This window comes from Oryx dammah, unplaced genomic scaffold (genome assembly GCF_014754425.2).
Source record: "Oryx dammah isolate SB20612 unplaced genomic scaffold, SCBI_Odam_1.1 HiC_scaffold_2, whole genome shotgun sequence".
In the NCBI taxonomy this organism is placed as follows: Eukaryota; Metazoa; Chordata; class Mammalia; order Artiodactyla; family Bovidae; genus Oryx; species Oryx dammah.
The window spans coordinates 161,319,374-161,341,409 of record NW_024070186.1 but is presented as its reverse complement, the minus strand read 5'-3'; the positions used below and the strand labels follow the sequence as shown (position 1 = coordinate 161,341,409).

The following is a 22,036-nucleotide window of genomic DNA, read 5'->3' as shown; positions in this document are numbered from 1 at the left end:
TCATAAGGAACAGTAATTTGTTCTCCCTATAATAACAGCCTATATCGAGTAAAGGAAAGCACCAACCTAATTTGTTCTCCAAATGTTCACAACAGTGGAATCTGTACGAGCCCAAACCATCTCACGTGGCTGGCCTCTTCCCATCATGGTAAGACATGCGTAAACCTGAGCGTTTTCACCATTTTAGAGCGCACGGGGCCGTGGCATTAAGCGCATCAGTTGTGCAACCCCCACCACCACCCGCCTCCAGAGCTCTTCCGTCATGTCAGACGTGTGCCATCTCATTAGGCTCCGGGTGTTCTGATCCACAATAGAGCTGGGGCAGAATTATCAATGTGGACTTTGCTCAACTGCAGATAAAACAAGGGAGAAAACGGGAGCAGGCTGTGACCCTGGCAGTGAGAGAGTGGGAGGCGCTGGGACATGACAGGGCCCCGGGCCCTCGCGCTGCTGCTGCTGCTGCTGCTGCTGCCCGTCCTGCTGGGCTGGGCCAGCGGCCACCCCGTCCCCGGGACGAAGAGCTTCCGCAAGCTGCTGCTCATCTCCTTCGACGGCTTCCGCTGGGACTACGACCAGGACGTGGACACCCCCAACATGGACCACCTGGCCCAGGAGGGGGTCAAGGCCAAGTACGTCACGCCACCCTTTGTGACCATGACCTCCCCATCCCACTTCACCACCATCTCGGGTAAGCTCTGCCCCCGAGCCAGGCCACTGCACCAGCAGAAGCCTGGCGCCCGCCGTTCCCTGAAACAGAGAGCTGCTTCTCTGGCACCTCTGGGGAGACTGAGGCAGCCCACGCGACCTGGGATCACTTCCCTGGAAGAAGTGCTAGCTTAGCATGCTCGGGGATGCACAGGGTTGTTTCTAGAACCCATGGCCTGCAGACAGGATGGGGACCACAGCTGCAGCCTCCAAAGGCATCTCCCCAATGCCCTAGGCCCACCGTACCCTCCACCCTGCCTTTCGTATCATGGCCGGTGATTTTGTATACAGTATATCATTAAAAGACTTTTATTGAGAATAATAAAATATTAAAGCCTAAAGTAATCAGTTAGATCAGGTAGCTCCCCTGCTTAATGCTGGTACACTGGAGGGACATGTATGATCTTTGAAGAGAAGTTAAATCTTGTCTTTCAATGACCCAGAAGGTCCCCACGGCCTGGCCCCTGACCTGCTCGCTCCGAGCCTCTCTCATCTCTCTTCCTCTCACAAGCTTCCCTCCAGATCACGAAGGCCCCCTGCACGTGCCTCCAACCTGCCTCGGGGTCTTGCCCAAGCTGGCCCCTCCAGCTCACCTGGGGCATGCGGGTCACTGGGAGAGACAGACATCAGAGCAGTAAACACACGCATAGATGTCATTACAAGCCAGAGAGGCACCAAGACGGAAGAGGACAGCCTCTCTGAGAGAAGACAGCAAGGGCAGAGGGCCTTGACATCAGAGAGACAGGGAAGGCTTCCTGGAGGAAGGTGAGCTGCCCGTGAAGGAGACGCTGGGGTACTTTCTGTTGTCTGGTGGCTGAGACTCAGTGCTCCCAATGCAAAAGGCCTGGCTTCATCCCTCGTCAGGGAACTAGACCCACATGCTGCGACTGAGAGCTTGTATGCCGCAATTAAAGATCCCCATGCTGCAAGGAAGATCAAAGATCCCATGTCCTTCCCTGGTGGCTCAGTGGTAAAAAGTCTGCCGGCCAATGCAGAAGACATGGGTTCCATCCTGGATCCAGGAAGATCCCCCAGGCCGCAGAGCAGCTAAGCCCGTGCACCACAACTACTGAGCCTGTGCTCTAGAGTCAGGGGGCCGCAACTCCTGTGCCCACACGCTGCAACTACTAGAGCCCGTGTGCTTCAGAGCCCGTGAGCTCCAGAGCCCGTGAGCTCCAGAGCCCGTGCGCCACTGCAAGGAAAGCCACCACAATGACCAGCCTGCATAGCACAAAACTCACCACAGCCAAACATAAATAAATAAAAAAGAGACCTCGGGAGTCCAGAGCAGGAAAAGTGTTCCAGGCAGAGGGAACGGCACATACGAGGTCTCTGTGACAAGAAGGAACGTAATGGATCCAGAATGCCAGGTGCCACTAAGCAAAGAGATTCCAGTCTAAAGAGGCAGAGGAGGCAGTCAGGATGCGAAGGGCTCCCCAGTAATTAGTCTAACAGTGGCTTCCATTTCAAATGTGAGCCTGATGTCGGGCTCTGTGCCACAGGCTGTGCCTTGGGTATCTCCAGGACAACACTGCAAAGCAAGTTTTCTCATCCATAGGTGAGAAAACAACAACTCCAAGAGGCTGAGTAACCGACCAGCCACGTGGTCAGAAAAGGGGGAGGGAGAAGCCAGACTAGGAACCAAGGTGGCCCTGGGCACACGGAGCTGGTCCTGCTCGTTCTGAACTGGGAACCGGCAGAGCCCTCTCGCAGGGCAGGGAGGGGCACTGGTAATGTGAACCTCACCCACACACACACCCAGAGAACCACTTGCTAGGGTCCAAGGGCAGCTCTGGGAACCTCTGACATGATGGGCAAACTGCTGGTGCCTTTTTGCTGGGACTTCCACCCAACTCTCAAAGGGACCCTTGAATCAGAAACTCAAAAAATAAAGCTGAGCAACCACTCAGAGGGAGATTTGCTGAGAGGGATTTTCCTACATGTAAATTCTTCCAGGCGCAAGTCATTCGGGAACCATTAGTACCAGGAAGCAGGAACGAAAGAGCACTTTTCTCTATTCCCCAGCGGCATTAACTTCATAACACTTAAAGATCTCCCATGGGCAGATTCTGGGTCCTTGAGCGCTGAGAATACAAGGGGCACAAAATATTGCAAGGCATGCTCACCTTTTACTGATCCCCAGAAGGCTTTTGATGAGATGATACACACGGTGAGAGCAAATTTTTTTAAACTACAAAATCACCCCAACACTACTGCCAACAGGAAATGGAAAACTTACAGCTTCAGTGGAGGGTAATTTGCAACATCTCATACATTACAAACACACAAACTTTCTTATTTGGCAATTCCATTTGTAGGACTCTATCCAACATTACTAATTTGCTTGGTGGAAAATGACACACATACAAAGTTATTCATTACATTAGTTTGCAACAGTGAAAGAAAATAGAAACAACCTATTCATCCAGAGGGGAGTGGCTAAATAAAATACTGGACATGCATAGAATGGCATACTCTGTCACCTTTAAAAGAAAAACTGAGAGGGGTTTCCCCGGCAGTCCAGTGGCTGGGACTCTGTACTTCCACTGCAAGAGGCACAGGTTCAATCCCTGGTCAGGGAACTAAGTATCCCACAGGCTACGCAGCATAGCCAAAAATACTCTTTATTTTTTTTTAACTAAGAAAAACTGAGGAAGCTTTTTGTGTCTGGTAGGAAGTTATCTCCAAGATGGATTAAGTGACAAAAGCAAGATGCAAAGAATATGTGTAGCATGCATACGTGTGTGCATGTGTGTGTGTATACATGCATAGAGTTGCTTATAGATGCACAGAGAACCTCTAAAGAAATAAACAAGGAATTGGTAACACTGATTCCTCCAGGAAGGGGACAGAGTGGAAGGGAGACTGGATTGTACATTCTGTGTACCTTTTAGATCTCGGACCATGTGTATGTATTGCCTATAAAGTACTATAAGTCTATAAAATGCCTATATACATAAATTCACCACTTTATAGAAAAAAGCATGTTCTTCTATCCTTCTTATTTATAACCAACCTGCCATTTATTGAGGGGGTGAATAAGTCACTGCCTTAAAACAGGTTTTGCAGCCTCAGCACTGTTGGCATTTGGGACCAGACGGTCCTCTGTGGTGGGGACAGTCCTGTGCAGCGTGGGATGTTGGGCAGACTCCTGGTGTGCATCATCTAGGTGCCAGGACTGTCTCTTCCTCCCCGACAACCAAGAATGTCTCAGACATTGCCCAACACCCGCTGGCGGACAAATCGGCCCTCAGCTGAAAACCCGTGTCTTAAGTGACTTAACCACAACCTGGCTTACAAAGATGCTCAGCAAGTACCGCAGTCACCATACCCTTCAATTCTCATAGCAGTGATAAAAAGTCAGAACAGGTGAGGTATCCGAGGTCCATGAATGTACAAATCTTTCCTGAGGTCCCACAGCAGACCTTCTGCTGAGGGGCAAAGTAGGGCTTGAGCTCAGCCCTGGATGGCCCCAGACACTGGTCCTCTCTCCCTACCTTTAGCACGCCTACAGCCGTTTGGTGTTCTTCCTTCTAATTATGTCAGTCAGTCAGTCAGTTCAGTCACTCAGTCGTGTCCGACTCTTTGCGACCCCATGAATCGCAGCACGCCAGGCCTCCCTGTCCATCACCAACTCCCGGAGTTCACTCAGACTCACGTCCATCGAGTCAGTGATGTCATCCAGCCATCTCATCCTCTGTCGTCCCCTTCTCCTCCTGCCCCCAATCCCTCCCAGCATCAGAGTCTTTTCCAATGAGTCAACTCTTCGCATGAGGGAGTCATCCCAAACACCTTTGAATGTTGCACATACTCAGAGCTTCCAGGCAGTGGGGAGACATCCTGAATATGTCATATTAATGACACAGAGGCCACCCTGGACCCAGCAAAAGCACCAGCATCTGTCTTTGTGAGCTGAGCTCAAGCCGACCTCTGTCTGACTCCAATGTGGAAAAGGATCACCCGTAATAGAAAAAAATAATGGATAAAAATTGGTGTTGCCAGCACCCGAAGACCTCTTTAGATTCCAGGGGGGTAGGCCTGACACAAAGTATGATGAAAGGGGCTCTCTGGGCCCAGCGACTAATTAACTGGAATTCTTACAAACACCTCAGGGCCAGTTAAGTCAGGAGAGGGGTGGGGAGATGACGCTGCTGTCCTGCTGCTCAGCTCAGCTGCACCAGCATCTGCTCCCACATGGGCTCCACGGAGCCCAAAAAGGCAAGCAACCACTCCTCCAAGCTTCCCAGACAGAGGCCAAGAGATTAGAGACCAGGCGGTCCCAGGCAAGGAGTGAGGAGGGAGAGGCCGTGGCCCAGGCGTGAGATGTAGCTGATTTGTCTGGTGAGGGCCTCCTCGTGCCTGGGCCCTCATCCCAGATCTAGGATCCCTCATCAGTTGTCCTGATGCTGGTGAAGAAAGTCTTCCTGGAGAGTTTGTTAGGACTGGATTCATCCTGTCAACTGACGAATACTGTTGGAGCATCCCTGTGGAGCCGAGCACGGTAGATGACGGCCAGCTTCCCACTAACGTGTCTCCAGAGTCTGGCCCTCTTTGCAGGGTTTGACGCACAGTCCTGGGCTCCCGCCCACTCTGTTCCCAAACTCCACACATCTTTTGGGAGGTTTCGCTTCCTTCTCGCTGGAACTCCACCAGAGTCAAGGACAAGGAGCCCCTTCCTTGGCGATCCTTCTGCCTCTGGGCTTCCTTTCTTGGGGAATCAGACAGGAGAGATTTGTTCTTACTCCCGTGTGTCCCCCTCAAACCTTTCTCTATGCCCCAACTCCTCCGTGGCTCCCATAATAGGCTTATGTGAAACCCCAAAGCCAAAAAGAGTCTCTGATTTCTCCACTTTCTCCCATGGGATCCTTTCCTCGGGACACGAAAACAGAAATCCTGATTGCTTGAATGGAGGAAAGACTAAAGGAGAGAAGTTTTTTGTTTTTTGTTTTTAATATTTATTTGACTGTGTTGGGTCTCAGTTGCAGCATGTGGGATCTTTGATACTCACTGCGGCATTGCAGGATCTTTTGTGGCAGCATGCGAACTCTTGGACACGGCATGTGGGACCTAGTTCCCTAACCAGGGATTGAACTCAGGCCCCCTGAGCTGGGTGCATGGAGCCTTAGCCACTGGACCACCAGGCAAGCCCCAGGAGAGAGGATTTTAAAAACAAAGCTGGCTATTAATTTAAAATATCCCACCTCATTATCACTCCACGTCAGAAGATCTTTGCATCCTTACAAAGTGTGTGTTTTTCCTCCAAGTATTCCCCCCCAGCACCACCTGCAAGTGGGACTTCTGGGTAGGATGGAGGCTCCTAAGATCTGGGTAACATTCTTCCTCTAGTCCCGCAGGGCTGGGCACTGGGCAGGGCTGCATGTTGATCAAGCTGCTTCCCTCTCTCATTGGAAGGGCTATTACTTCCTCCAAGGTAGTTTTGTTCTTTCCACCTGGCTCCACCCTGCTCGTTTCATCAACCCCCACCTCCTTGAACACACACACACACACACCCAGTGGTCTTGGCCATAGCACCTAACCATTCCTTTAAATGGAACGCCACATTGGTTTTCTATGGCTGCATAACAGCCACACAAACTTAGCAGCTTAGGACTGCTGCTGCTAAGTCGCTTCAGTAGTATCCGACTCTGTGCGACCCCATAGACGGCAGTCCACCAGGCTACCCTGTCCCTGGGATTCTCCAGGCAAGAACACTGGAATGGGTTGCCATTTCCTTCTCCAATGCACGAAAGTGAAAAGTGAAAGTGAAGTCGCTCAGTCATGTCTGACTCTTAGCAACCCCATGGACTGCAGCCCACCAGGCTCCTCTGTCCATGGGATTTTCCAGGCAAAAGTGCTGGAGTGGGGTGCCATTGCCTTGGACAACACCCATTTGTTTTCTCTCAGGTCTTGTGGTCAGGACTCTGAGCACGGTTGACTTTAGTCCTCTGCTCAGGGTCTCACAAGACTGCAGTCAAGGCTGGGGTGGTCTCGTCTGATGCTCGGGGTTCTCTCCCAAGGTTATGCAATTGTTACAAGACTTTCCTTCCCTGCAGCTGCAGAACCCAGGCAGCTTGCTCCTTCAAGGCCAGTAGGAGAAGATTGCCTCCGGGCTCTCTGCTAAGAGCGCACCTGCTGAGGTCAGGCCCAGCAAGGATAATCACCTCTGGATTAACTCAGAGTCAACTGGTTAGAGCCCTTAGTTATCTCTGCAAAATCCCTTCAACCTTTCCATGTCCAGGGGTTAGAAGCCAGGCACAGGTCCCACCCATGAGCAAGGGAAGGGAATTCTACAAGCGTGTATATCTGGGGCATCAATCCCGAGGCCATCTTAATTCTGCCTATCATGAGTAGGTCATGGCTGGGGCTCAGACAACCGGCGGGGGGCGGAGGGGAGCATCGGTCTTTGTGGAAAGGTGACAGGTAATAGGGGATGGTGCCCCAGCATGGAGCCCCAGAAAGCCCCAGAATTACGGTCTAACCCCTAAGGCCAAAGGGCACACTGACCGTGGAGGCTGGACTACTCCATATCACAGTCTCCACATCCATAGGAGACCCTCTCTGTTGCTTAGACAAAAGTGATGATGATGATGATTCTGAAGAAGGAGGAGGACTGCTAACTTGAAAGTACATATACTAATCTCCTAGGGCTGTCATAAAAAAGCACCACCAAACCATGTGGCTTAAAACAACAGAAATGTATTGCTTCATGGCTCTAGAGGCCAGAAGTTTGAAATCAAGGAGTCAGTAGAATAATAAAGCTATGGTTTTTTCCCAGTAGTCTTGTACATACATGAGAGTTGGACCATAAAGAAGACTGAGAGTCAAAGAATTGATGCTTTCAAACTATGGTGCTGGAGAAGACTCTTGAGAGTCCCTTGGTCTGCTAGGAGATCAAGCCGGTCCATCCTAAAGGAAATCAACCCCGGATATTGACTGGAAGGACTGATGCTGAGCTGAAGCTCCAATATTTTGGCCACCTGATGCAAAGAGCCAGCTCACTGGGAATGACCCTGATGCTGGGAAAGGTTGAAGGCAAAAACAGAAGGGGGACGGTTGCAGATGAGGTGGTTAGATATAGCATCACCAACTCAATGAACATGAATTTGAGCAAACTGGGTGATAGTGAAGGACAGGCATGCTGCAGCCCATAGGGTCGCAGAGAGTCAGACACAACTTCGCAACCAAACAACGAACAAGAGCGATACTCTGAAAGCTGTAGGAATCCTCTGTCTCCTCCAAGCTTCTCGTGGTTTTTCCCATGATCTTTGGCATTCCTTGACTTGTAGTTACACCCCTCCAGCCCTCCATCCAGCCCATGGAGTTCTTCCTACGTCTCTGTCTTCATGTGGCTGTCTCATTAGGACACCAGTCACTTGGACTAGGGGCATACCCTCCTCTCTAATGATCTCACCTCTGCAATGACTGTTTCCAAATAAGGTCACATTCTGAAGCTCTGAGGTTTAGGACTCCAAAATATCTTTTTTGAGGAGCACAGTTCAAACCCATATTCCCAAGATTGACTCTCCGGCACCGGTTTGCTTCTCAGAACCAACCTCCGTGGCCAGGGGGATGGAATGATGCTAATCATGTGCCCACACCCAGGTCAGGGTGGGGAATGGCAAGCCTGACACAAACCATGTCACCCATGGGGGACTAATGGGTCCCAGGTGGAAAGTCATGGACTGTCATCAGAGAAGCAACAGAAGAAGGACTGGCATGAACCTCAGGGATGTACCACCCAGCCTGGGCCCCGTGGTGTGGGGATGTGGGGTTGCAGTCGGTAACCCAAGACCGAGTCCCAAGAAATCCCAACTCCGTCCATGGGTCTGTCCACTGGGCGTGGATTCAGTGACCACACCTCCTAGCTCTGTCCCTCTGTGTCCCTGAACTCTGTCATAGTTTCCCTCAGACCGTGCTGAAATGAAAAGCCATTCTCTGGGGGCAAGCAGCTCATTTCGCTAGTTTAAATCACACAATTCCCTCTCTCTCTCCAGAAGCCTGTACTTACTGCTCCATCACTGGTAATGACAATGAACATTTTCTGCAATCTCAGTTTTTATTGCAAAGTGATTGAGGACCAGCAAGATTAAGTTATGCTGCTGAAACTAAGGAAATCCCGCCAAGCAAATAGTGGGTGGATAGGAAGTCTTATGGCAGCATGCATTTCCTCCCCCAAGGAACTGACTGAAAATAAGAAGCTAACACCACCACGATTCAGATGAAAGCCACAATACTGTAATCTGACAATTTTAGATCTAGTCAGATGGATATGGCCCGGGGGCAAAAGAAGGTGCTCTATAATGAGATGAAAGTGAAAAGTGAAAGTGTCAGTCTCTCAGTCATGTGTGACTCTTTGCGACCCCATAGACATTAGCCCGCCAGACTCCTCTGTCCATGGAATTCTCCAGGAAAGAATACTGGAGCGGGCAGCCATTCCCTTCTCCAGGGGATCTTCCTGACCCAAGGACTGAACCCAGGTCACCTGCATTGCAGGCAGTTTCTTTACCATCTAAACCACCAGGGAATGAAGGTCTAGAATAAAGCAAGTGAGGTCCTCACAGTTCCACATTTCCTCTTTTCTTGAAAGGACACTCAATAGCATTCTTAGGGCCTCTGGCAGCCAGAATAAAAAGTCTCTCAGTTTCAGAAGCACCAGGGCAACCCCAAAACTGGAGCAACCACTTATGGCTTTGTTGACTCTGTGCTGCACAATTTTGAGGGGGTTGTCTTCATTAATATTATATGCACGGTGCCCCCAGAAGTGTACAAGGCACCACTTGCACAAATGAGCAATCACATTCTATCCCAAAATCAACCAATGAGTAAATATTCCTCATTGATATGCAATCAATCGTGAGTCCACCTCTCCTTCATGAGACAAAGCAAAAAAGTGTGGCCAAAGGTACTTGGATGATTTCTTTTTTTTTTTTTTTGGTGTGCCAAGTCTTTGCTGAGGCATGTAGTTCTCTGCACAGGGATCAAACCTAGGAGCCTTGCATTGGTAGTGCAGAATCTTAACCACTAGATCACCAGGAAAGTCCCCACTTGGATGATCTTTCAGACTTGATCAGGGTTTCTCATTGTCCTGCTATTGATATTTGAGGCTAGATCACTGTTTGTCTTGGTGGGTGGCCTGTCCTGTGCATTGTAGAGAGTTTAGCAGCATCCCTGGCCTCTACTCACTAGATTCCAGCAGCATCCCTCTCCTAGTGTCTGATGTTCCTTAGGAGGTAAAACCACCCCCTAATTGAGAACCCCTGAACTAGAAGTGTAATACGCAAATCACATGTAAATCAGAGACCTGAAGGTCATATACGTGACACTGTAGCCAGTGGACAAAAAAGACCGAAAGAAAGAGGTAGGAGAGGTAGGGAAAGAGAAAGGAAATCAAATTCCTGCTGCTGGTAACAACACAAGCCCAGCAGATGTTGCTGGAAACCCAGTCAGATGACGCCATAAACCGTCATCAGCTCCCATCCTGCTCCCCTGTAAACAACACTCTGACGAAAACGTCCTGAAAGCCAACAAAACCCACAAACATGAAGACGCAATGCAAAGAAAACCTCAGACTGAGATAGAAAAGGTGTCCCTCCAACACCAGGCATTTCCACAAGAGGATAAAAATGGGACTCATGGGGAAAAAACTAAAGATAAAGGATGGCTGGGAAAACAAGGCATTTCCTAACTTTTCATTGTGGAAATTTCCAACTTGCAGAAAAAGTAGAGAGAATTTCACAATGAAGCTCTGTGTACCCAGCACCGAGCTGCAAAAATGTGTCCACATTTTGCCTCACCTGTCCTCCACTGTCCCCACCCAAGGCCCTTTCTTTCCTCCTTCCTTATTTCCTTCCTTGAATCTTTTAAAGCAAGTTTCAGACATCAAGTCACTGCATGCATGACACATTGGCGTGCCATTCTATCCTAAGCATTTGGTTTGTAGCTACAAAGCTTCCACTTCATATTTAACAGATTTGACATGAATAAACTAGAATCCTTGCAGGTAGAGAAGAGATCTGATTGTCACCATACAGTTTATCCTACTAGAGCTTCTCAAATTTGAATATGTATATGAATCGTCTGCGCTTCCCAGGTGGCTCAGTGGTAAAGAACACGCCTGCCAGTTCAGGAGACACAGTTTCAATCCTTGGGTCAAGAAGACTCCCCAGAGAAGTAAATGGCAACCCACTCCAGTATTCTTGCCTGGGAAATCCCATGGTCAGAGGAGCCTGGCAGGCTACAGCCCCTGGGGTCGCAAAGAGTCAGACATGACTTAGCAACTACACAAGCTCCTAGATGCTCCCAGTGCCACAGATCCATGCATCACACAGAGGAAGTGAAGTGAAGTTGCTCAGTCGTGTCCGACTCTTTGCGACCCCATGGACTGTAGCCTATCAGGCTCATCCGTCCATGGGATTTTCCAGGCAAGAGTGCTGGAGTGGATTGCCGTTTCCTTCTCCAGGGGATCTTCCAGACCCAGGAATTGAACTCAGGTCTCCTGCATTACAGGCAGATGCTTTACCATCTGAGCCCGAAGGGTTAACCCAAAACACCAGAGCAGCAAAGCAAAAAATCATGACTGCTCGGGCTCAAGGCCTTGAGTGAGAGAAGAAGCTGGGACCACTTGAGACTGAGGACTCAGGTGTATTGGTTACCTGCGGCTGCTGTAACAGAGAACTGTAAACTGGGTTGCTTAAAGCAACAGAAAGTCTGGAAGCCAGAAGTCCAAAATCAGGGTGCCAACGGGCCAGGCCCTCTGCAGAGGCTCTGAAGGAGAAGGCTTCCTCGCCTCTTCCACTCCTACTGGCTGCCTGCACTCCTGGGTGTGTGGCCGCTTCACTCCAGTCTCTGCCTCTGCAGTCGCATCGCTTCCTCCCTTCTATCTGCGCCTTCTTCTCTTCTGCCTCTCATAAGGACACTTGCTTCTGCATTTAGAGCCTATGCAGATTGTTTCTGTTGTTCAGTCGCTAAGTCCTGCCCAACTCTTTTAAACACCATGGACTGTTCCACGCAGTCTTCCCTGGTCCTTCGCTATCTCCCAGAGTTTGCTCAAATTCAAGTCCATTGAATCAGTGATGCCCTCCAACCATCTCATCCTCTGTTGTCCCCTTCTCCTCCTGCCCCCAATCTCTCCCAGCACCAGGGTCTTTTCCAGTGAGTTGGCTCTTCCCATTAGGTGGCCAAAGTATTGTAGCTTCAGCATCAGTCCTTTCAATGAATATTCAGGGTTGATTTCCTTTAGAATTGGCTAATTTGAGCTCTTTGCTGTCCAAGGGACTCTCAAGGGTCTTCTCCAGCACCACAATTTGAAAGCATCAACGTTTTGGTGCTCAGCCTTCTTTATGGTCCAACTCTCCCATCCGTACGTGACTACTGGAAAAACCATAGATTTGACTATACAGACCTTTATTGACAAAGTAATATCTCTGCTTTTTAATATGCTGTCTAGGTTTGTCATAGCTTCCCTTTCAAGGAGCATGCATCTTTTAAATTTTGTGGCTGCAGTTCACCATCCACAGTGATTTTGGAGCCCAAGAAAAGAAAATCTGCCACTCTTTCCACTTTTTACGTATCTATTTGCCATGAAGTGATGGGACCAGATGCCATGATCTCAGTTTTTTGAATCTCCTCATCTCAAAATCCTGAACTGAATTACATCTGCAAAAACCCTGTTCCCAAATAAGGCAGCACACCTAGGTTCTGAGAATAAGAATATGGATGTATCCTTGAGGAAGGGTCGGGGGGACCATTCAGGCCACTCCACCAGTAAGAAGGGAAAATGAATTGAGAAAAAATGCAAAACAGAGGACAGATCCCATTTCTGTGACAGTGGCCAGTAAGGCAGGCCAAGGGTAGAAGTGGGTGCTAACAGGGTTCCCAGATGGAACACAAGTGCGGCTGTCTGCTGCCAGCTTCTTGAAGAGAGAATGTTTCCGTTTCTGACAGAGGATGAAAGGAAGAGGTGGGGAGTGAGAAAGCTGTTCTCTGCTGGCCTAGTTACTGAGGAATCATGCCTCTGCCTTCGGGCCATTCTCAAGTCCTGTTCAGGGATAGAATGATTTATTGATGGTCATAATTAAAAAGCAATGCCAAAAAAGAAGCAGTCAGCACTTTTTCATCTGTACTTACACATGAGAAAGAGCAGTTTACTAAAATGGACGCTAGGGTCTTACTTCCCCGTCCAGAAAAAGGGCTGCCATTGTGGGTGCCCTGCTGGGGTCAAGCCTCATGACTGCAGCAGGAGTTGATGAGGTTTTAAATTTTGAATGGTACACTGAGCCACCTGTTCTTGTCCCCAGCAATTTTATTACAGGTCCAGTGGATCATCCATGTGGCACTCTGAGTGTGTAGACTTCGGTTGAGTGTAGTTTTGAGCCCCACTGCGGGTTGTTTATCCACCAGGGTCTTGGCTGTAGGTCTGACTGAGCTTGTCTGCTCCAGACTGGAGCATGGGTTGATTTAAGGTGGTTGATTGACTTCATTTAAAGGCTGTTCTTCCTCATTGATTTCATATCAGCTGGTTAAGAAGACCTTTCTTCTTTGGTTTAGGGAATGTGAACTTAATGAAGTACTGGACCCCACAAATCGGGAGGAAAATGAAGATATGTTTATAGCTTAATATGGTAGGTTGGTTCAAAGGAATTACTGACTGACACACAGTAGGTCCTTAAAGTGAAAGTCGCTCAGTCACGTACGACTCTACGCAACCTCATGGACTATACAGTCCTTGGAATTCTCCAGGCCAGAACACTGGAGTGGGTAGCCTTTCCCTTCTCCAAGGGATCTTTCCAACCCAGGTTTCCCACATTGCAGGCAGATTCTTTACCAGCTGAGCCACAAGAGAAGCCCAAGAATACTGGAGTGGGTAGCCTATCCCTTCTCCAGGGGATCTCCCCTACCCAGGAATCAAACTGGGGTCTCCTACATTGCAGGCAGATTCTTTACCAACTGAGCTATCCAGGGAAGCCCAGTAGGTCCTTAAAATATCGTTAAATAAATGAATGCATGACAAAGTGTGTCTATGCCCACATAATCTATTGGCAGATAGTTACTGTTGCACCTGAAAATTTGTGGTAGGAATTGAGCAAATGTTTGGGGGCGTGCATGTATGATGAATCCCTACAGTTGTGTCCGACTCTTTACAACTGTAGCCTGCCAGTCTCCTCTGTCCAGGGGATTCTCCAGGCAAGAATACTGGAGTGGGTTGCCATGCCCTCCTCCAGGGGATTTTCCTGACCCAGGGATTGAACTCACGTCTCTTATGTCTCCTGCACTGGCAGGAGGGTTCTTCACCACTAGCACCACCTGGGAAGCCCCCTGGGGGGGCAGGGGGATGCTCTTATTGAATATATTAAGTTATGCATTTTATTTTAATTCCACTAAAGGTTTATTTTATAGGTTTATTTAATGATTTTAACTATTCTTTATAGGCTTATTTTCATCCCACTACAGTAATTTTTTTTCCCAAATTGAGTTTGGACTAAATCAAGGTCTGCTTCCTACTTGTTCAGTTAGTACTAGACATCTACGATTGGGGCAGAGGGTGGGAGGGAATTCATTCAATTAAATCCAACAAACATTTGTTGACTGCCTACTGTGGGCAAAGGTCTACGCTTTGTGCCAGGGAGACACCAAAATGAATGAGGCACAGCCCTACTCTCAACCACATCAGGAAGTAACAGCTGTAAGAAACAGAAATCCATTCATACTAGCACAAGGAAAAGGACCACAAGGCGAGGCTCTTCATGGGCAAACTCTTGATCATGGGAACCAAATTAGAGGCAACTGGGAAATAGAAGCTGCAGTTATAGAAACCAAACTTCCTCCTCTGGCTCTCAGAAGCCCTGTGGTCTCTCTTATCTGCCCCTTGGGCTTTCTTGTCTCTGCTTCCCTCACTTGTGACCACCTTTCTCTTTTCACTCCTGGTTCATTGTGGGAGACAGCAGAGCCTACCACCAGCTGATTCGTTACTGTGTCTTTTGGTTCAAATTTTAAGAAAGAGAGAATTGGGTTTCTGGCCAACCAAATGAACAAAGGGAGGAGACTTGGGGCAAAGACGGTATACCTTGACATGTCTGTTAGCAGGGCCTATTAGTAGAGGAATTCCAAGGAAAAAAAATAGCTGTATTAGAAGCACCCAGAACACATTCTATTTTTAACTCTCTCCTGCCCCCTAGAGTATAAATACCATGAGACAGTCTACCACAGTACTTGGTTCAAAATATCTGAGAAGGGGAGAAAAGAAGGGATAGAATTCAACTCTGGTTTCCTAAACCATATTTGAGAAAGAAATAAATACACATCAGTCCCTGAGAACCAGGCGAAGGAGTTGAATGTAGCTGGGTTTGCTCCGAGACCTGAAACGCTCAGCTGGGTGACTTACCTGCACCTTGCCGTAACGGATATAGTGTGGGAGTCTGCCCTGTACCCTAATTAAAGTGTAATTAGCAAGCAGCAGGAATCCCATTCACTAGAAGAGCCCATCCTACTTCCTGTTTCACTTGCATAATTACCTTCCTCGCCAGACACTGAAATGACAGCGATGACAGACTCTCAGAATGATGGAGCCTGGAAGGCCCTTGGAAACCATTAACCCCGCTCGTTCTACAGACAGGAAAACTGAGGTCCGGAGAGAGATCAAGGGCTCACAAGCCCAGCCATCCACCCTCCACGCACACACACTCCGCTTGTGCAGCATTGTGTGAAACCAGCAAGCTCTGGAAGTCTAGGCACAGACAACGGTGTTTGCTGCCTTCATGCAGTATTCCCAGCCAGGCCCTCCCGATTGTCTCCAGAGAGTGTGCGTGCTCAGTCACTCAGTCATGTCCACCGCTGCGACCCCATGGACTGTAGCCAGCCAGACTCCTCTGCCCATAGGAGTCTCCAGGCAAGAACACTGGAGCAGGTTGCCATTTCCTACTCCAGGAGATCTTCCCAATCCAGGGACTGAACCTGCGTCTCTTGTGTCTCCTATTAGCAGGTGGATTCTTTACAACTGCGACACCTGGGAAGCCCCAGAGTATAATGCATAGAAAATGCAATTCAAGTAAAACCGGGGTGGCTGCTCCAGGCAGCCGCGTGTTTCCTAGCTTCCCCTCTCCTCTGTCTTCTTTCACTCACGTTCCAGAAGTGGCCTTTGACCAGGGTAAAGAGGCTTGAGCAGCGAGAAGGAGGAACCTACAGGGCAATGGAAACCTCCGCTGGGTGATGAGTGGTCCCCAGCCACTGGCTGGGTTGCCGTTAAGTGTCAGGGTGGGAATAACCCAACCACTGCAGAGCTGATTCCCTTTGTACAATTACTTGGAATGAGCCATGCCACAGAATGGAAGGGTCATCCTCCCTGAGCTCATTTTAGGTTAGTTGTTTGAAACTCAGGTAATATTATTTTGAAGGGGAAGTGGATGCTATGATTGGTTAGCCTACTTAACTGATGTTCCAGGGCATGGAAGCCAGAATTTGTAGGGTGTAGGAGGAGACAAGTTTCTGTGCCTGCAGTGTGTGTGTGTGCATGCTAAGTCACTTCAGTCGTGTCTGACTCTATGGACTCTAGCCTGCCAGGTTCCTCTGTCCATGGGATTTTCCAGGCAAGAATACTGAAGTGGATTGCTGTGCTCTCCTCCAGGGAAATCTTCCTGCCCCAGGGATCAACCCACATCTCTTGCATCTCTTGCACTGACTTCCTCCAATCCCTCCTCCCATGTCCTTCTTGTGGCTCTAGACACCCCCACCCCCATATTTCCCCAGATACCAGAATGATCCAGGGTCCAGGGCTCCCTGGTCCCTTAGGGAAGAGGGTGTGGGGCTACAGTCAACCCAGATTTTGGAGCAAGGGGCAGTCTGCTGGAACTAATCCACATGCCTGTGTGATTAGTCCCTGAACCAGTGGTTCTGACATGTCAGTGTGCAGGCAAACCACCCAGAGAGGTTGTTAAAATGCAGACCCCTGGCCCCCACCCACAACTCTATATTCAGCAAGGATTAGAGTGGGAACCCAGGAGTCTGTATTTTTAACAAGCAACTCAATTGATTCGAATGTTGATGGTAGTCAATACCATGGAAAAACACTAGAATGGGTGAAATGGTAGGCATTCCTAATTCCATGTGATTTGCTCTTTCCTGGGTGAAGAGAGTCACATAGAACAGGATTCAGGATATTATAGGTTTTTTTAAAAAAAATAAAGGCAAAAGAGAGCTCCCTGGGTGTCTATGTCTGTGTCTGGGTGTCTATGTCGTCTGCTGCGATGACATGGCTCAGTCGTCAGGAAGCTGTAACAAGAGGGCTCCTGGTAGATTTCAGAAGGCTTCCATTATTTATTTGTGAGGCTCCAAAGATTCTTGCCCATGTGACCTCTACCTGCTCCTAACAGAGTACTCTCACTCATGGTATTCACAGGCTGCAAAGCTCAACATCGTCAGGCATTCGGGAAATGCAATTCAGAACCACAGTGAGTTACTCACACCTGCTAGGCTGGACATAATCAAAAAGCGGAAAATACCAAGTGTTGAACATTGCTAATGGGATGGTAAAATGATGCAGCTACTGTGGAAAATAGCTTGGTAGTTCCTCAAAAAGTTAAACATAGAGTTGTCATATGACCCAGCAATTGTACTCCTACATATTTACCCAAGAGAATTGAGAGCAGGGACTCAAACAGATACTTGTACATGAACGTTCATAGCAGCATTATTCACAGCAGCCAGAAAGTGGAAACAACTCAAATGTCTACCAACTGATGGATGGATGAATAAACAAATTCTGGTCTATCCAGACAGTGGAATATTATGCAGCCATAAAAAGGAATGAAGTATACATCCATGCTACAATGGGGATGAAGCCAGGAAACATGAAGCTCAGTGAAAGAAGCCAGACACAAAACACCACCTACTGAATGAGTCCATTTCTATGAAATGTCCAGAATAAGTAAATCCATAGAGATAGAAAGCAGATTAGTGGCCACCAGGAGGTGTGGAGTGGAGTGCTGCAGAGTGACTGCTAATACGCAGAGTCCCTTTCAGGGGTGATGAAAATGTACTAGAACCAGAAAGAGGTCCTGGTTGCACAACATCGTGAATGCACTAAATGCTGCAGAATTGGTCACTTTAAAATGTTAAGGGTTAGTTTTATGTTAGTTATGTTTTCTGTTAGTTTCACTGCTGCCGATCCTAAGTCGTTTCAGTTGTGTCAGATTCTTTGCAACCCCATGGACTACAACCCACCAGGCTCCTCTGTCCATGGGATTCTCCAGGCAAGAATACTGGAGTGGGCTGCCATGTCCTCCTCCAGGGGATCTTCCTGATCTGGGAGGAATTCGACCCTGGGATCAACTTCGTGTCTCTTATGTCTCCTGCACTGACAGCCGGCTTCTTTACCACAGCATTTTATGTTAATTTTACCTGGGGGTAGGAGGAGCAGGGAGTTGCAATTAAACCTCGCAGGTTCCACCCCCAGCTCTGCCACATGATCTTCAACAAACTCTGTGCCTCCATTTCTAGCAAAGAGTGAAAGCGATATAATAGTTTCCACCTTGCAGGGCTATTGGGAGCTTCACATGAGCTAATGTTCCCAAAGTACTCTGAAAAAGTATGTGTTGTATATGGCATTCTGAAGGAGATCAGCCCTGGGATTTCTTTGGAAGGAATGATGCTAAAGCTGAAACTCCAGTACTTTGGCCACCTCATGCAAAGAGTTGACTCATTGGAAAAGACTCTGATGCTGGGAGGGATTGGGGGCAGAAGGAGAAGGGGACGACAGAGGATGAGATGGCTGCATGGCATCACTGACTCGATGGACATGAGTCTGAGTGAACTCCGGGAGTTGGTGATGGACAGGGAGGCCTGGTGTGCTGCGGTTCATGGGGTTGCAAAGAGTCGGACATGACTGAGCGACTGAACTGAACTAAAGTGATATGGGTTAATGGTGAACATGTGCCATGATTCCCTCACACAGACCCTACCCCTGTTACACATGCAAATCAAGGCTTGTTCACATGCACACAGCAAATTCAGAAGCCAAGTCAGGAGGGGAACTGAGCTCTCATGGATTCAAAGTCCATGCTCTTTACCTGTCAACTGTCTGACCTAATCCCTGACCAGGAATCTTGACACCTCCAGACCCCAGTCCCTGGCAGCAACACAACTTACTTCTGGTGACCCCACGCCTGGCTGGCTGTCAGGCCTGCCTGCAAGGCAGAAGCAATAAAGCCATAACTGGTTTTGCTTCTTCCCCATTGAAAGCCTTGGCCTTGGCCACCCTAGGGGGACTTTACCCATCAGCAGTCTGGCAGTGACTCTGACCCAGCAGAGAGCATTTCCCTTCTATGTGCTCAGGACCACAAGCCCCAGTCACAGCCTGTCTTTCTTAGTGTGGACATGGGAGGAATCATCACTGTCTTATGATCAGCAGGGTTACCCAGAGGCTTCGTTTTCCCAGGAGGAGAGGGGCATGGACCCTCAGCTCTCCCCTTGAACCTTTCAGCTCCCCTTTAGACTGACCCTCACATGCAGTCCCCTTTTCCCTGGTACAATGTAACAGCACAGGGTTTCCTCCCCAAATCTGGTTCAGTCCCTATGTGTTCAACAACAACCTAGCTTACTCATATTCCCCAGAACCTGCCTTTCTCCCTTAAACAGAGAGAAATAAGTCTGCCTCCATCTACTGACATGTCTAGAAACCCTTCCTGGGACTTCCCTGGTGGTTCAGTGGTTAAGACTCTGTGCTTCCAATGCAGGGGGCATGGGTCCAATTCCTGGTCAGGAAACTAAGATCCCACATGCCATGTGGCCCCCCAAAAAAAAATTTTTTTAAACAAACCAAAAAATTTAAATCCTTCCTGATTCCCCTAGTTCCCTCAAACAGCCAAGCCTGTGGGAATCCTGGGAGAAACCCTGGGATGTTTGCATGGATTCAAGCCCACTGGAGATTCTAGGTCATCACAAGTCGATGAGGAAAACCATCCCACAGCAAATGTCCCAATCCCAGACTCTTAGCTTCTGGACACAGAACAACCTGAGGAACTTGGCCTTCCTATGCCCTGCTTCCCACCTCCCTCATCAGCTTCCACAGCCAACACTAACTTCCCCCAGGACTGTGAGGTCTGTTCCAGGAAGCAGATCCAATCTGGCAGGTCTGAGATATAATGACCATTCCTTTGTGGCTGCCAACGTTTGCACCCCAGAAAAACAAGTCTGAAGCCCATAGGGTCAGCCCTCGGATTAAGTAGGCCAACCGGAAGGATGTTGGGAGGGGCCATCTTAAGAACACGTGGACACCCCTGGCAGCAACATTCATAGAACTTACCAATACCTTCCCTCCTTTATTCACCCCCAAGGTCGCTGGATTGAAGATCATGGAGTCATTCACAACATGATGTTCAACACAGAGACACTCTGGAAGTACTCCTTCAAGACCACACAGAACAAGACTGAGTGGTGGGACAATGGCGTTCTCCCCCTCTGGATCACAGCCCAGAGACAGGTATCGCCAGAAACCCTGGGCTGACTTCCTGGGATGTCACCTCTCATTCCTAGGCATGTTGTGGGCTGGGGGGTGGGGGTGTTAGAAACTGCATGGTCTTGGGCAAGGGACTTAACCTTTCTAAGCACCTGTTTCCCTAAATGTTGCACAGGCATCATCATAATGTGCTCATTTAATGGAGTTGGTGTAAGGATTAAATACAATGTGTACTTTATGCATATCTCAGCCAGTTTTAGCTGTTATGGATGGATAAGTCCCCATGAGGGCAGAGTCAGCTTGATCTCAACTGTACCTCCAGGGCTCATAGGGTCTGGATCCAGCCACTCTTTAATAAATATCTCTTCTCTTGCCTCTGGCTTAGGCATGAAAGCCCTTAGGAGCGAAGCTGACCACTCAATGCATGAAAAGCTCTAATGAGAACATTCACTTGCAAGGAGTAATATCCCAGCACCCATTCACTATTGCTTCGAAAAGGCAAAAATCAGTTGTACTTTCAACTCCAAGCTCCAAGCCTATTGCCAGTTTTGTGTTTTCTCTGTGAGCTTCCAAAGTCATCACTTCAGAACAGATCCTTCTCCTCTTCCACCAAGACACCAGCCTTGGCTCCAAGCTTCCCTGAGTCCTGCCCCTTCCTCTCTGTGCTCCCAGCCCATGCTATGCATGCTACATGGCAAAGGGTCTTGACTGCAGCAGCTCAGAACACAGGCTGTGGACTCTGACTCCCAGAGCAGATCCAGCCAGCCCCACCCTTCTCCCGCAGCCTCACCTCGGGCAATGACCTCTGCTCTCTGCTTCATTTGCTCCCACCCTTAGAATGAGGGTTGTCAGACTTCATGCTTCACAGGCTCATTGGGAGGATTAACTGTGATAACGCACGTGAGTTGCTTAGTGCTCACTGCTTGAAATGATCAGTCACTGTCATGAATGGAAGCTGAGGCACTTTAGCAGGACTTCATCTGGTCACTAGAGCTTTAGGCCAAGACTACTCAACAGAACATTCTGTGATGATGGACACGTTCTATTCTGCATGGTCCAATATGAAAGCCATGAGCCACAGGCGGTAATTGAGCCCTTGAAATGTGGTGAGTGAGACTGAGGGACTGAATGTTTAGTTGTGTTTCATTTTCATTAGTTTCTATTTAAATCTAGATACTACACAGGTGGGACTCCCATACGGGACAACATAGCTCTAGAAGAATCACAGGGGGCTGGCCATGACCCTTCTCTACCTCAGGTTCATTTTCTCCCCCTATTTGTTGTGCCCTAGCTTCCTTCCCCGGAGAAGGCAAGGGCACCCCACTGCAGTACTCTTGCCTGGAAAATCCCATGGATGGAGGAGCCTGGTGGGCTGCAGTCCGTGGGGTCACTAAGAGTCAGACACAACGAGCAATTCACTTTCCCTTTTCACTTTCATGCACTGGAGAAGGACACAGCAACCCACTCCAGTGTTCTTGCCTGGAGAATCCCAGGGACTGGGGAGTCTGGTGGGCTGCCGTCTATCGGGTCGCACAGAGTCAGACACAACTGAAGCGACTTAGCAGCAGCAGCAGTTTCCTTCCCCGATCTGTCACATTTAAAAATTTTGAGGAATAGACCATGCAAATAAACTCTGTCCTTCTAATAAAAATAACATCCATATCAGTATGTGCCAGCAACTGATTTAAGTGCTTTACGTATATTAATTTATCACAACCTTGAGGTGGTGCTAAGGTTATGCCCCTTTAACAGATGAGTAAACTGAGGCACCAAGTGACACCATAACTTCTCAAAGTCACAAAACTAGTAAGAGGCAGGGCTGGGATTAGAACTCACTCTGGGTTCAGCGACTCTTTAACTCTAACCATGACATAATATTTTTTC

General features: G+C 48.6%; 1 protein-coding gene across 1 annotated transcript in view; it reads left to right on the top strand.

The window, feature by feature from the left end:
• Positions 1 to 423: 423 nt before the first annotated feature.
• The window catches only part of LOC120882420 (ectonucleotide pyrophosphatase/phosphodiesterase family member 7-like), a 29,533-nt gene continuing 7,920 nt past the window's right edge, over positions 424 to 22,036 (top strand). Inside the window, exons 1-2 of the mRNA XM_040266419.1 lie at positions 424 to 688; positions 20,031 to 20,176. Of these exons, the coding sequence (XP_040122353.1) occupies positions 424 to 688; positions 20,031 to 20,176 (411 nt within the window). The remainder of the gene's footprint in view (positions 689 to 20,030; positions 20,177 to 22,036) is intronic.